The 15,000-nt window shown below is 44.8% G+C and overlaps 1 protein-coding gene across 1 annotated transcript in view; it reads right to left on the bottom strand.

The window, feature by feature from the left end:
• bbs9 (Bardet-Biedl syndrome 9) overlaps positions 1-15,000 on the bottom strand; it is a 128,758-nt gene that overhangs the window by 38,329 nt on the left and 75,429 nt on the right. Inside the window, exon 21 of the mRNA XM_080005198.1 lies at positions 10,494-10,604. Coding sequence (XP_079861324.1) covers positions 10,494-10,604 — 111 coding nt within the window. The remainder of the gene's footprint in view (positions 1-10,493; positions 10,605-15,000) is intronic.

Below are 15,000 nucleotides of genomic sequence, written 5' to 3'. Positions count from 1 at the left end.
TGTGTTTTTATTGTAGACTTATGTGATTTACTCCATTTCCTACTGCTATGCACCTCGCGCAGACCGCAGATGGCTTTGTGGGACAAGTGCCCTGCTCTGAGCGCCCCCGCTCTCCAGCGCTCCAGGCAGGAAGTGGTGCGTTCAAGGCGAACTCGGAAAACTGTAATTTTCCCGTCGGCTCCCACCACAAGTGCGACTTTTAGAGTAGATAAAGCTTCCTCTCTTTTCAGCACACACGTGTTTGCATGGCATGGCAACCAGTTGGAGGTTTTATTAGAAATTATAACTAAAATATTATCAAATATACTTAAATTATAAATAGAGGGAATTAATATAAAAGCCTGCCTCTGATATAAGCCTGCTTCCAATAAAGGCCTGGTACCCTCTGCAGTTGAGGTAAATAGGAGCCCCGGTCACTATTTTAGGAAACACAGTATTTACAATTTTGTTACTGCGAGCGGCTATAATGTGTAAATGCATGAGGGTTCACAGTAGTGGCTGTAACATTTAAATTAATTTAATATTGGTGAAACTGAAACATATCAATAAGTGAAATGTGTTATCAAGCTGCTATCATAATCTATGAATGCGTTATTTAAATTTCTGCCTTATATATACTTTAGCTGAAGGTTTGGCTGTGATATTATTAAGAAATCCTGGGTAAAAATATGACACGTTTAGGTGTTAGTGTTTAATAGTCATAATGCATAAACAAAACAAAGTCACTTTGCTTTTGCATTTGAATAAATAAGCTGAACTGCGAGCGAGATTAACAGTGGTTTGTCCCTGTCCAAAATACATTTTCAGTGCCCGAATATTTCCGTTAATATTTAATAGCCAGGATGTAGTTTGCTGGCCTTAATGTATGGAGCAGCCGGGGGTGACGGGTGTGGTTTTCCCGACTGGAAGCACTACATGCGGCCCGGACGATCAGAGAATCTTCAGTCCTTCAGAAACATTCCCCCAGGAAAACGGTACATACAGCAACACCAGGTACCACCAGGGGAAACACACACACCTTCCCGGCACTTCCCATACACACAGAAAACAATATTCCAATATTCAATAAAACATACTCCAACGTGTGACAAGTGAGAACAAATAAAGAAAGTATGACCTGTTGAAAGGACATCCCATCTCATAAATTCTCATCTCATTCCACTTCGTTCTCTCCCTCTTGTCCTCCCCTGCCTGCCGCCAGCAGTCCAGGGTTTTTAATAGGGTATTAATGTGCGATATGTGGGGACGGCATGTGCTGCCTTGCGATTGGCCCTGACAGCCCGTGGGAGGGGCCAGGGTTAAGGGTCCGGGGTTAGGAGCCCAAATCCTTTTGGCACAATAAAAGAAGACAAACACCTAAAGGCAGCTGCAAAAACACAGAAGTGAACGGGGTGGGAGGAAGGCTCACCGGGTTGGACCATTATTATATTATTGGATATCTGTGGTCTGATTGGTAGGCAACTTTGAACGCAAGAACTCAGCGTATCAGGTTACTATGCACATGTTTAATGGTTGATTGACGGCTCGGCAACCAATATATTTCCTGAACATATCGTCTACAGGCAGCAGTAGCTGATAAATCAAAAATCCCAGCAGCAACTTACCAACCACCCAGATCTTTTTTGTGAGCGACCTGCAAGGATTGTTGACTCTAGAGTCAATAGGACGAGAACATGGTGGTCAATATCTGCACGGGCATTCCTCTTAACTGGCTTGACACTCAGGTTCTGTTCCAAACTCAAGTTTGCATAATGTAAAGAACGCTTCAAATGCCAGCGTGCCGTCGGGACGTGACTGGGCCGACAGGATTGACCCGGGAATCCCAGCATTCGTTTTGGCGGTCCGGCCGCTATCTGGTTGTCGCCGTTTTTGGACCGGGAAAAGTCTGTCGAATTTTTTAGAATTCGAATTAGAAGAATTCTTTAATCATCACACGACACGCCACACTACAACACGTGCACACACACATGCACATGCTTTGGGATGGTGGCCGGTAAAATGTGGCCTCTGCATTTGACCAATCCTGGTTTGTCCTTCCTCCAGGGGACAGCCAGGAGTGGGGGGCAGCATTGGACGACGCGCCCGGGGACCTGGTTCCATACGTCCATCGCTGGTCAGACGATGATGTTGTGCATGTTTTTGGTAATTTCCTGATGTTAGATGGAGGAAACCCCATGTGAGCATGGGGAGAACATGCAAACTCCACACAGAAAGGCCCCTGATTGGGAGATAACCCACCGGAGCCGGGTCCGACGTATTTAATTCTCCCCGGTCATAATGTCCGGTGAAAATAATTTGCTGGGTGGATCATTTCCATGAAAAAAATCCGCGGATCTGTTCATTTCGGCGCTCGGCGAAGTTCCAACGGGAAGCGAATCAGTTTGGGCGATCTACAGCTGACCTTTCACCTCTGACCAATCACGTTTGTTCGACATAGAAATAAGCCCCGCCCCCTCCCTCGTGGACGGATTGTGCTTGTAAACACAGTAAACACGGAGCGAGCGTCAACAACTCTGAGGAGAAGCAGGAAGATGACGTGTCGTTGGGACACACACACATCCATAGTTTAATGTTTCTTTTGGATATTTAAGTTCCGACGCACAGCAGACGCGAAATATTCATTGCGGGAAATATGTCGACGAGGCGGCACACGAAGACGTGCAACACCACAAACTTTAGTATTTATTTCGAGCTTTGCCGTATTTATTTCGTTTTTTATTTGATCAAAATGTTATTTTAGTGAAATGTTAATTAAAGCGGCTGCACTTCTTACTCATTGTTCACGAACAGAAATTCTTTGATTTCAAATCGTGATATTCTTAATTTCTATTTATGTATTTTTAAAATGGCGTTAAAAAAATATTATACATCGACATGCCTTCATGACGTCATTCTCTATATAAGCTGCCTAACGATTGTTTTTAAGCACAATAAACACGGAAAATATTTGACCGGTATCTCTCCCGTTTGTCGGGGACATTGAAGCCTCCCAGGACACGTAGCACCTTCTCTTTCTCACGGGAACTCTGATCGTAACAGCTAATTCTTCAGGAGGATGTACTGTACTTTCAAAGAGCAGGAGTCCGCTCAGTTCCCGGTTCTGATGAAGGGCTGGAGGGCAGTTGTACGGTTCCTTATTGGTGACATCATGGGAAGGGCTTTGTTTGGTATCTGGAAGGTCTTCTCCTCGCACACATGTGACGAAAACAAAGGCTGGAGCTGCAGACTAATGACTGAGTCATTAGTCACCGGAGTCTGAGGATCCCACCAATACCAACTCAACAGCGACGCAGAATCCCCGAAGAACTAAATGTCTCCTTTTTATACGACCCTCGGATGGAATTCAGCCACATTTCAACCACATGACACGGCTCCGTGTTTTCATTATCTTGCCTGCTCATCGAGGCTATTTACGATGGCTGAGAAAGGAGATAGCAATGTTTGCACAAGGTCACTTTGGCAGAATGCCCAGATGTTGTGGAGCGAGAACTACTGACCTTTCCTTTAAGGGGCATTTAAGGGGAACACGCTGATCACTCCACCAGGCTACCGCCAGGCCCGGGAACAAACATTTAGAATGTTGTCCCCATTGCTGGCGCTAATCACCATTAGCATTAGCTGTGAGCTAAGAATAGCCCTATCAGATCCTGAACTGGCAGACATATTAGCAGGGCATTACCAACGCACATTAAACTGTGTTGCCACTAATCACGGCTCCAACAACAAAGCTAGAGCCGTAGCTCTGTGGATGGCATTGAAACTATGTAGAGGGGATTTGTTTGGTAAGCATTAGCTAGCTGACAAGCTGCAAGCCTTGCGGTTAAAAAAACGGAGGGTATTATGCCAAAGACAAAATGACCTTCTCACTCCACTCAGTAGAGTAAAGTGACTCCCTATCTTCCATTCTAGCCTTTGATTTTCCCTCACCTGCAAAACACAGGATAACAATTTCTTCCACTTTCCTCAATTCGTACCGGTCTCGTTCAGGGGATCTCTTTGAGTTGTCTGGAAGCACTGGAGAGTTCTGCGGTCATCTGTTACGAGGAGTGAAAGTGATCCTGCTGCAGCGGTAAATAAAAGACAGTGAGGCCAATTCACAAAAGGATTGCGCGGCTTCGGCGGCCGCTTAACCGCTGCAGATAACGGAAAAAGCGGGCGTCTAATTCACAAAACACCCGCAAGCGGTGAAATGCGCCCCTAACTCCGCTGCCACGCAAACAACCTCGTTGCAAAAAATGTCCAATTCACAAACACCGGCGCTAACGGCCACACGCAGTGAGAGTGACGCTAGTACCGTCTGAAGAGACCTGGTGGTAACTGCACGAGACCAAAAAAAGGCAAATAAACAAACAAACAAACAAACAAATAAAGGCTCCGCTGTGCGATCCTCTTCAGAGAGCTGGTGCAACTGAAACGTATTTATAAGGGGTGTCAGGCCCAGACTTTCCAGTTATCTGTAAACAATATTTTGACATTATTATTATTATTATTATTATTATTATAATTATTATGTCACAACATCTGTAGGTAGTGGAACACGCAGCAGTTCATAGTGGTTTTTTTAAACGCATTCCAAAAGCAACTTGTTGACACTTTGAATCATTTCTTGTACAAGTAAGCCGTTACAAATGTTGACAAAACTGTTTTTATATTGCAGGTTGAGAACTTGAACTCCACTTGCAGACTAACTCTGTCCTAGATGCAATGGCATACAAATACTCTGTGTTGTACGCCCAGCATGCTGACAGCACAAAAAACAAATAATTTTAATAGTTTTTATAATTCCTATGTAACACAAAAGATATGGTAAAAATAACTAAAAGTTATAGGGAATAGTGTTTAAGTGGTCAAAATTGGCATTGAACCACAGATGGCATCGAACCTCATAGGGCCATGGACAGCTCCGCAGGCCACGGCCTCTGGTGCAGTGTCCCAGGACATGGTGGAGTAAAACATATTAAATCAACGGTCATCTTTTCTACATTGTAATATTAAGATTCAGTGAGAACTACAGTTTCTTATATACACGTTTTATTCATGCAATAAATTAACCGTTTGGGAAGAGTATGTTTTATTATAGATTTACTCATACTATTTAATATTTATTTTAGTCACTGCACATAAAGTGTCTCTACACCAGTTGCAATTCTATGTGTACAGGCGGTGAAATAACAGAGCTAACTGTGAGCTGTGTTGATGTAAATGCTGTTATGTTAGATTACCACACACACACACACACACGCAAACACACACACACACGCACACACACACACACACACACACACACACATACATACACACACCCCTAAGTAACCTTGCAGATGGAAAGTGTGTGTGTGTGTCTGCAGCGTTAACCATATTTGCCTATGTGTGTGTGTGTGTGCATTTTAGTGTATGTTTGTGTGTGTTTGAGCAAAAAACAAGGGTCGTTTTTTATCTGCATGCGTTTTTATTCACGAGGGATGAGCTGGGAATTGAGACACTTTTATCTCTCACAAAATACACACACACACACACACACACACACACACACACACACACACACACACACACACACACACACACACACACACACACACACACACACACACACACACACACACACACACACACACAGTCCAGCTTGGAGGTCTCTGGGTCAGATGTGTTGGCCATGGCCCATGAGAGTTCTGTTCAGGATGGAGAAATCTGCCTGCTGTGTGTGTGTGTGTGTGTGTATGTGTGTGTGTGTGTTTGTGTGTGCATGACAGAAGGGAAACCTGTACCTGTAGGTGTGTGTGTGTGTCCGTACATGTGCTTGTGTATGGATGTTTCTGGCATCTGTGATGAGAGTACCAGCCCTCGTCAGATAATGGCGTACAGTGTCTGTTTGCTCGATCAGTATTTCGACCCTGTCATCAGCCTGCTGTACAAACACAACAGAGCCACGGAGCAGACATCCCTGTGTACGGTTCTCCACTTTTCTCTCATTCAAACGCCACTTTGGGAGCAGAGATGAAATTTGTGCGTTACCCAAGAGGCCAAACTTCTGATCAGACACAAAAATTATGTTTTAACGTTGAGCATTGGTTAATAATGAGCCAAATGGGCGGCAAACCTGGGCCCGGAGGGTGTCACGATGCTCTGTTGCACATGGAGGATGAGCATGGAGGAGCAATCTGAGAAACAGACGGCGCATTGCAAAGACAAGCAACCACCTCAATGAGTTGACGATGCTTCACATGTTTTTTCACATCGCTTTACTTTTCTAATCAGACAACCGCCTCGCCTAAAGTGGACGAACATCAAGCCCTGTTTGGTATTGTATGGAAATTGAGATACCCTCTGCCAGAGATGCGGATTCCAGTCATTGTGAAAAGTTCAAATTAAAGACAAATTTAAACAATTCTCCATAAAAAGTTCAAATAAATGATGAACTGAATTGAAATCTAACAAGCAATGTTTTTTTTGATTGAGAAGAAATGCATATATAAATATGCTTTTATAAAGTTATTTGTTTGATTATATTTATTTCACTGAATATCAATAATTATAATACAAATTAAATTAATTATCATACTTTTTGAACAGGTTAGATAGATTGGCCAATAATATCATTATCAGACAGGTACTAATACCTTGTCTTTTCTCTTTATAAAAAAGGGATACTGCAGGTAAGACTGTAGTAGCTTGGGGAAAGAAAGGGACTTCACTTGTCTTAACTTAGGACTCGACTTGACTTGACATAACCTGTGGCTTGAAGTGACCTTAGACTCACTTGTGACTTGGAAAAGAGGGACTTGGTCACATGTCTGCCCCCTGCCCCCTGTTAAGACTTTTGGTATGTCCGGAATACAGGAATCAGAGAATAAACGTATAGGGACGAATGGGACTCCTGTGTCAGCTGTACACAGGACAGGAAGGAATGAGGCCAGACACCGACCAGAGGCTCACAGCTTGTCAATGGTAAATGTAGACCAGTATGACATCAGGTACAGGTGGGTGAGGGTGTGGTGTATGTCAGTGTCAATGTGTGTGTGTGTGTGTGTGTGTGCGTGTGTGTGTGAGCGTGCGCGTACGTGTCTCCGTGTGTGTGTCGGAATACTCTCTGATCCCAGGTGGGCCGTGCGTTGGAGGACTCGGGGGGTGTTAGGGCGGGATGTGGGGAACAACAAAAGAAGTATCCCGCGCCAGGAAAGAGGAGAAGGAGGACACTCTCCCTTTCATCTCTCTTTTATCCCCCCATTTCAAGACCTCGGCTGGAGGAGAGGAGAGGAGGAGAGGGAGAGGAGTAGGCTCCTCTCCTTCTGCGCAAGACGTTTGATGCCTTTTAAGTCGACGACATGTGCTTTTCCGGCTGCCATGCCGCTTGACAAGGTGTGTGCGTTTGTGTGCGTGCGTTTTAGTGTCTGTGTGTGTGTGTGTGTGTGTGTGTGTGTGTGTGTGTGTGTGCGTGCGTGCGTGCGGGGTTTGGCATGGTTCCTAATTACTTTTACATCAGAGACAGGTAGGCGGAAGGCATGTGTGTCTAAGGAAAAGGAGCGTTGTGTGTGGTACTGTGTTCCCATTTCTTCTTGGTACCACTTTCACATTTCTACTTCAGTGAAAGTACTTGATCCGAAATGTACTAATTTCAATAATACTTCATAAAGTACGACCGAACCTTATCTGCAGGTGATGCTCACGCAGATCCAGATGATCATTTAAAAACAACATTCTAGAGGGGGTTGTCACAGTCGTTTGCAAATATCTTTTCATGTTTTTATGAGCATATGTAAGACCACCCGGCGGCTGTCATGACTACGGGGCGTCCCCGTGCGGCAGAGACGCAGGTGACCCCTGGGCCACACCAGGAGCCACGTCGTTAGCGTCCACGGCTCGTCAGTTCCTTCCGGGTCCGTCTTCACTCCGTCCACGACGCGCTGGCGTGAGCAGCGTTCTCGACACTTTAAACCTCCAATTGTGAACTTTCACTGGATAAGTGAACCCTCGCTTTAGTTTTCAAACCTTTTGCTCTTCATTGCTATTTGCCTTTGGAGTCTGTTTATGAACGTAGTCGGATTAGCTGGTGAGTTTAGCGTTTGTTTATATTTCACATGTCAGCTTCTGGCTTGAACACAAGGCGTTTTATCGCTGGAATGAGTAATAATCTATAAATACATTGCGGCTATTACCAGGAGGAAGGCGGTGCCGGTTCTCCTCCTCGGGTCCGGGGGAGAAGCCAGTGACGGCAGCTGTGGGTTCATACCTTTAACCGGAGGAGGATGCAGGAGACTACCACAATCTATATACAGTATGTGTATTTACTGAGCTGTTTCCGTAATAAAGTATTTTCAGATAATTTTTTTGTTATCAGCAATTTGTGGTTTGAATATTAAATGAAGAAAAACATGGAGAATGGATATGTTCTTGTACATCTGATAAAAAAAACCCCCAAAACATTAATAGCTTAATATTACCACGATAATAAATCGACAGATTTCTCTACTACAAAAATCTATTGCTTGACAAGTTTGTTTGACTGAAGCCCAGACATAGTTGAATCCAAGGAGCAAGACTGCTTCGTGCTGCAGACAGGTACGGTATACCAGACCAATAAAGTATTAGGTGAAATTTTAAGTCTATTCCTGGGCGTGACATTTGTTTTCCTGCTGGAATGAAAATATTTTCTTGACATAAGTGAGGTTTCATTTGAGGAAGGGAAAAAAATGTATTCGTTTGTTAATATAACTCAGTTATCCACGTTAGGACCGCACATCTGCGATAGTACATATGTGGTAAATGTATACCAGGCTTGGTAATTCAATATTTGCACTAAAAACATCTTTTGAATGGACGTCTATGGGAATCTACGGAGCCGAGGGGAGGCGTGAAAAAAAACAGACGCCATGACGCTTCCGCTTGGTGGGAGCTTCCACGTTGGTTAACAACGGCAGCGTATCTGAAGCGTCCGGTGCTTCAGGGGACTCTTGTGTGGCCCGGGAGTTAGGGTGAGGGCGCCATGCACGGAGCTAAGGTCTTGGCAGAGAATCGGTCAGGAGGCACGGGAACGTGAGGAAGGATTACGAAATTAACCTGCAACCAGTTCACCACCCTGAGTACTGGAATTGTAGTTAAATAGTGGACTTGCCAACTGGAGGGATAACTTGTGGATAAGTTATCCTATTCAGAAAAATGTGTTTTACCCTCATACACAACAAATATAAAACATTTTTGGACATTCTTATTTTAACAAAGCTCTGAACAGAGCAGGGCCAGGTGGACCTGCTCTGTCCTTACCAAATGTGTTGCACTAAATATTGTCACTAATTTGATTCTCCATATCTGTGTCTGTGACGATGAGATGCAGTGGCAGAGGGACAAGTCTGGACAAAACACCATCCCTCTCTTCTCCTCCCTCCCTCCCTCTCTCTCTCTCTCTCTCTCTCTTCGGGGCCAAACCACAACCTTCCTCTGGAGGTTTCCATGACAAACAATACTAATTAGGGATCATTTTCCATTTCGCTTTTTTCAATCATGTCCGGGGGGGCCTGAAAGGCAAAGTGTGTGTGTTTGTGTGTTTAGGGGTGTGCGTGTATATGTGTGTGTGTGTGTGTGCTGTCTGTCTGTGGAGGTAAAAGAAAGACAAAGTAAGAAAGGAAGTAATTATTGAAGGCACACGCGCGTGCAGAGAAGAGAATAATTCCGCAGGTAATCAATATTAAATTGATGATACCTAGTTATTGTTAATACAATAAGTTTGATAAACACTTTCAACTCACTGACCAAATGATTTTTTAATATTGAACAACAACAGTATTTCTCTACATAAGCTGGAGAGAAATACTCCTGACCGCAAAATGCACTGCACGTCATGCTTAATTCTAAAATTGCATGTTATCGTTAGCTTTCTTTTGTGTGGGAAATTGTGTGTGTTATTGTTTACACATCTGTGTATTCGGTGGTGGGTAGGTGTGGATTCATTTGCATGTGCATGTATGTGTGTTACCATGCACATGTGTGTAAGTGTCTAATGATGCAGCGTGTTGATTGTCTGTCTACCACCTCCCTAATTAACGGCAAAGCCTGGGAGGATTAAACCATACAAAGGGAAACACACACACACACGCACGCACGCACGCACACAAGTAACCAGTCAGGAGACCAGACTCCATCCGCCTTGGTTTAGGGAAGACAAACTGTCATAAAACAAGGATTTGCTTTCAATGAAAACCAGAAGTTCTGTTTCATTGGGGGAGAGAAAGAGAGAGAGAGAGAGAAAGAGAGAGAGAGAGAGACAGAGAGAGCGAGCGAGAGGCTGTTCCCAGGACATGAGCCAGGAAACAATGTGTGTTGACAGTGTTGCTGTTGTGTTATGCACAATGTGTGTGTGAATATGTGTTAATCATAGATTAGATGGACAGATGGACGGATGGATGGATGGATAGATAAGATAGATATTGGGATGCAGGAGAGCTGCTCATTATAAGACAGAGGAGGAGGACAGGACAGGAAGAAGGGTTGATCTTTCCAACCTTTCTTGGTCTTCTTGGACGGCTGTTTCTTTTTGATGAACTTGGTTGCCTCCTGGTGGAGGGGCGGGTCCTCAGCGTCCCCGGCGGCCTCTGCGATTGGCTCCACGCCGCCTGTTGGACAAGCCGAGAGAGCACGTCAGCCAACGGGTTTTTGAGCAACTTCACTGACAGAAGCCCTCTCGGGACGGCAGCAGTACTATAATATTATGTAATATTTCAGTGACTACCAAAGGAACTATTCCAGGCCCATAAACCTGCCGCGTTTCAAAGCTCTCAGAGGTCCGGCTCCGATCTTTTAAATGCAATCCGGAGCGACACCTGTGGTAGGTTTTAGAGAATTATGCGGCAGAGGGTGGAGTTGATCGTGGTGTGCTTTTTTAAGCACAGTTATTGGAGGCGCAGCACCTGGAGAATATACTACCCTTGGAGGAAGGCTTTGCAAATTTTTGGTTTGCGTTGGCGAAGACTGGTTGCCAAAATTGCAGAATTTATGTGGCGTGTCAACGTCATAGTGACGAACGCACCAGTGCGTGTCTCGGAAAAACGCACCTGCCCCAGTGAATCCACAAAAAAAGATTTGTGCTGCACTGACCTACCCGAAGTTATTGACGTTCCGAGTAAAGAAATAAAATCAGATTACTGACCTAGTCCTTAGTATTAGTAATAGCGTCTGGGAAGGGCGATCAGGTGCGGGCTCCGATTCAACCTCGGCTCAGTGAATAAACCAATTCATAAATAACAATAAACATGCAGTATATTAGAGGGTTTTGAGGTCCTCGTTTCAGTACTCGGTGGCGGCAGGTTCCCAAAGTCAACGGTGCGGTGTGCTCGCACTCGGTGCATCCATGTTTACAAGCGCGGCAGAGAAATCAAGAGCGGAGCGGCGTTCTAATTCTGTCACCTCCAAGTTTATCCAGCGAGGATTAAATCAAATTAAAGGTGAAAATTGTCTTTGTGTTCCTGTCCCTGTTCCTATGTGTGTTTATGAGTAGACGTTTATTCTACGTGTGTGAGTTTCTCTCTCCCACTTTCCCTAGTGTTTGGGTACAGCCACATTGTGTGTGCGCGCGCGCACGTGTGTGTGTGTGTGTGTGTGTGTGTGTGTGTGTGTGTGCTACAGTCCAGTATAATCCTATGGATCAGTCTGGCTTTAGGAGCCTCCTGAGGCAAATGAATTGGACCCCTTGTCTCTGCTGTGTGTCCCCCCAAACAACCCTCTCAATCCTCTCTTCTCTCTCGCTCTTTCTCTGTCAGTCCTCATCTCCCCTCCCCCTCCTTTCTTCCACTCTTCCTCTCCTTCTCTTCCATTCCACTTTAATTTCACATTCACTTAACACACTGCACGAGCACGAACACGTGTGCGTGTGTGTCTGACTGTGTGCGTGCATTCAGTCTGTCTTAAGGTGTCTGAGAATGTGGGTGTGTCTCCATCCCACTGTGCGTGTGTACGTGTGTGTGTGTGTGCATGAGTCTAAGAGTGTGTGCATGTGTGTGTTTGTAGATTACCACTTGAATATTTATCCTGGCCTTTCTAAAGCCAATCTTGTTCTCTTTGGTAAGAGAGAGGGAGTGCGCGCGCACACACACACACACACACACACACACACACACACACACACACACACACACACACACACACACACACACACACACACACACACACACACACACACACACACACACACACACACACACAGACGTTTGAAATGGGATATGCCTCTGTCTTAATTGGGCAGGTGTTTTTCTAAGGCAAGACACTTTTTTTCAATGCTGTCTCACAATTTAGAAAGAGAGAGACTGTGTGTGTGTGTGTGTGGATAAGCATTACATCAACATCAGGTAAGGAAATAGCCAACCTCTGTAGAACTTCATCCTGCAGAAAATAGTCTCGCTCACACACACACACACATACACTCACACACACACACACACACACACACACACACACACACACACACACACACACACACACACACACACACACACACACACACACACACACACACACACACACACACACACACACTAAATATCCAATGAGCTCTCTGACATTCCTCTCTCTCTCCGTCAGTCTAAATAGTAGCTGCAGTGGAGGAGCGCGGTGTGGTCAGTGCTGTTTCTGTCGCTGCAGAACTTTCTCCCTCCGGCTCGGCTCTATATTTATAGCGGTGGTTTGATTATCTGTCTTCAACAGCACTGTGGTTAAGACTCAAACACTTCAGCCCCCCCCCCCCAAAAAAAAACCTAAAAAAACTAAACTAATAAGATTAGATGTGCCATTGTAAGTTGTGCAGTGTAAAGTGTAAACTGTTGGTTTTAGGATTACAAGTCATGCCAGTGGCACAAACTAATAACAGCCACAGTGCCCCACCTGCAGCAGTATTCGGAGTACTGAATGCAAAGCTACGGAAATAGTCTGGACAGAGTCCGTGAAAGCTTTACAGATCTGCATTTCTCTTCAAGAACAAGAGATGTTTGGATTTCTAAAAACGTTGTGGGGTGGGCACGTCTTTGTTGGGCTGAGCTGGGCACCGACCACTTCATCCCAGATCCGATGTTTGTGTTTCACGGCACAGCCGACATGAACTGGCCGATGCATTTCCTCGGCTACCAGATGGATAATAACGTTATTTAAAGGAGCACCGTGTCAGACGCTCTCGTGTTGCTGTTTACACTGTGAGCAAACAACCTGAAATTGCCACGAATTCCCCAACGTACCCTTCCTGAGTGAGACTAAATCCTTGAGTCAGAACATCTTTGTCCTTTATTAGATTTACTTTGGAGTGAGCAACAGAATAAACGTAGAGCGATCATTTTGTTTCATCAGTTCTCCTTTTACCCCTGCATATGGAACACTTGCGTCTCGATAATTCGTAAATGGCAAGATAAAATGTCAATTAATTATGTTGTGGGGTGACTTGATATTCATTGAAATTTAAGGTTGTTTAACAGCTAGAATACTTACAGTGCTGCTTTCAAGTTTAATGGTCTAAAAGTTTCAAAGTTGGATTGCCAGCTCATTGTCAAATGATTTACGTTAGCTCTAACGCAAGTATTTTAAGCTACACCAACCCAGCGTTTCTTGTCATCACTTTTAATTACTAGATTTATCGGCATTTTTCCATTTTTAACATTGCAAGGACAGTCAAGATGGCGCCTGTTGGAACTGCTCAGATATTTCCTGATGTAAGGCCGGAGCGTCCGCAGAGCGGAGAAAGTGACAGGGGAGATGGGCAACGTGCAATTAAAGTGGCGGCTTGAATTCAAAACCCACGGCACGGCCAGTACACGCTACGTGCTTTTTGTTTTTTCTTATGGGCTCCACCGAGATGTTTCCTGTTCCTATTATTAGAAGCTAAATGTAAAGACGCCCTCGCTCCGGAGTGCTCCGCAGTGCTCCGCAGTGCTCCGCAGGGTTTGAAGAGCCGCTCCAGATGGGAGGTGCACACCGAGGCATTCCTGTTGTATTCTGGGATGCGGTCTGGAGACAGGGGTGACAGAGTGCTGCTGTGGTTACCAGCAATTTGGCTGTGGGCTTGTCGCTATTTCAATATCCCCCCCCACCCCACCCCCAGCACCACTGTGTTTATGAAGACAAACGCACACGCACAGAGATGCAAAAATATGCGCAGGCACACACATACTACAGATATACTTTTTGGAGTGGGGTATGTGCGGTGGCAGACAGAACAGATCAGACACCTGATCTGTTCTGTCTGGGTTCCACAGTATACACAGCCGCCCCCCACACACACACACACACACACACACACACACACACACACACACACACACACACACACACACACACACACACACACACACACACACACACACACACACACACACCCTTGTAGATCTATACGTAATAAATATCAAGGGGAGAGTGCGAAAGAGGGATCAAATGAGGAGAGAAAAGTCCTGGTGGGACTTTTGACTATGATGTCAGTCCTGCTCCCTCAAACTGACTGACATTGCTCTGTCGCAGCGATTAACTCTGCTTAGCTTCACAAAGGACTAGAGGAAAACCGTAAGCCCTTTCTAATTGCCAACTGAATGACACAGATACTAACTGGGTCTCTGGCAGATGAGTGAATAAAGATGAATGGTGTAGAGCATTTACACAAAAGATTACTATGATCACATACGGGATGTATATATTATATTATTTACAGTATATCCTTCTTCAGATACAAACAGGTTTACATTTACACACACATACACAGTCACACATACGCAGACAGCACATCTTCTCCCCTCTCTTTAAGTCTAAAATAGCTCCAGGCCCCAAACCACAGCAACCAGTGGAACAGTGAAAATAGTTATAAAATACACACTATAGGGACCACGTACTGTAGTAGAGAGAGAGGGGGGGGGGGCGGGGGGGAGTGAGAGAGCGAGAGTGTGTGTGTGTGTGTGTGTGTTTGTACGTTAACTTTATGATCATGTTCACAGTGGAAGCAAGTTATCTGCTGCTTCACCATAACAAATAATCCAAAGGTAATAC

Source organism: Zeus faber (genome assembly GCF_960531495.2).
Source record: "Zeus faber genome assembly, chromosome: 8".
Taxonomy (NCBI): Eukaryota; Metazoa; Chordata; class Actinopteri; order Zeiformes; family Zeidae; genus Zeus; species Zeus faber.
The sequence above is the reverse complement of the archived record's forward strand: the minus strand, read 5'-3'. Positions and strand labels throughout refer to the sequence as shown.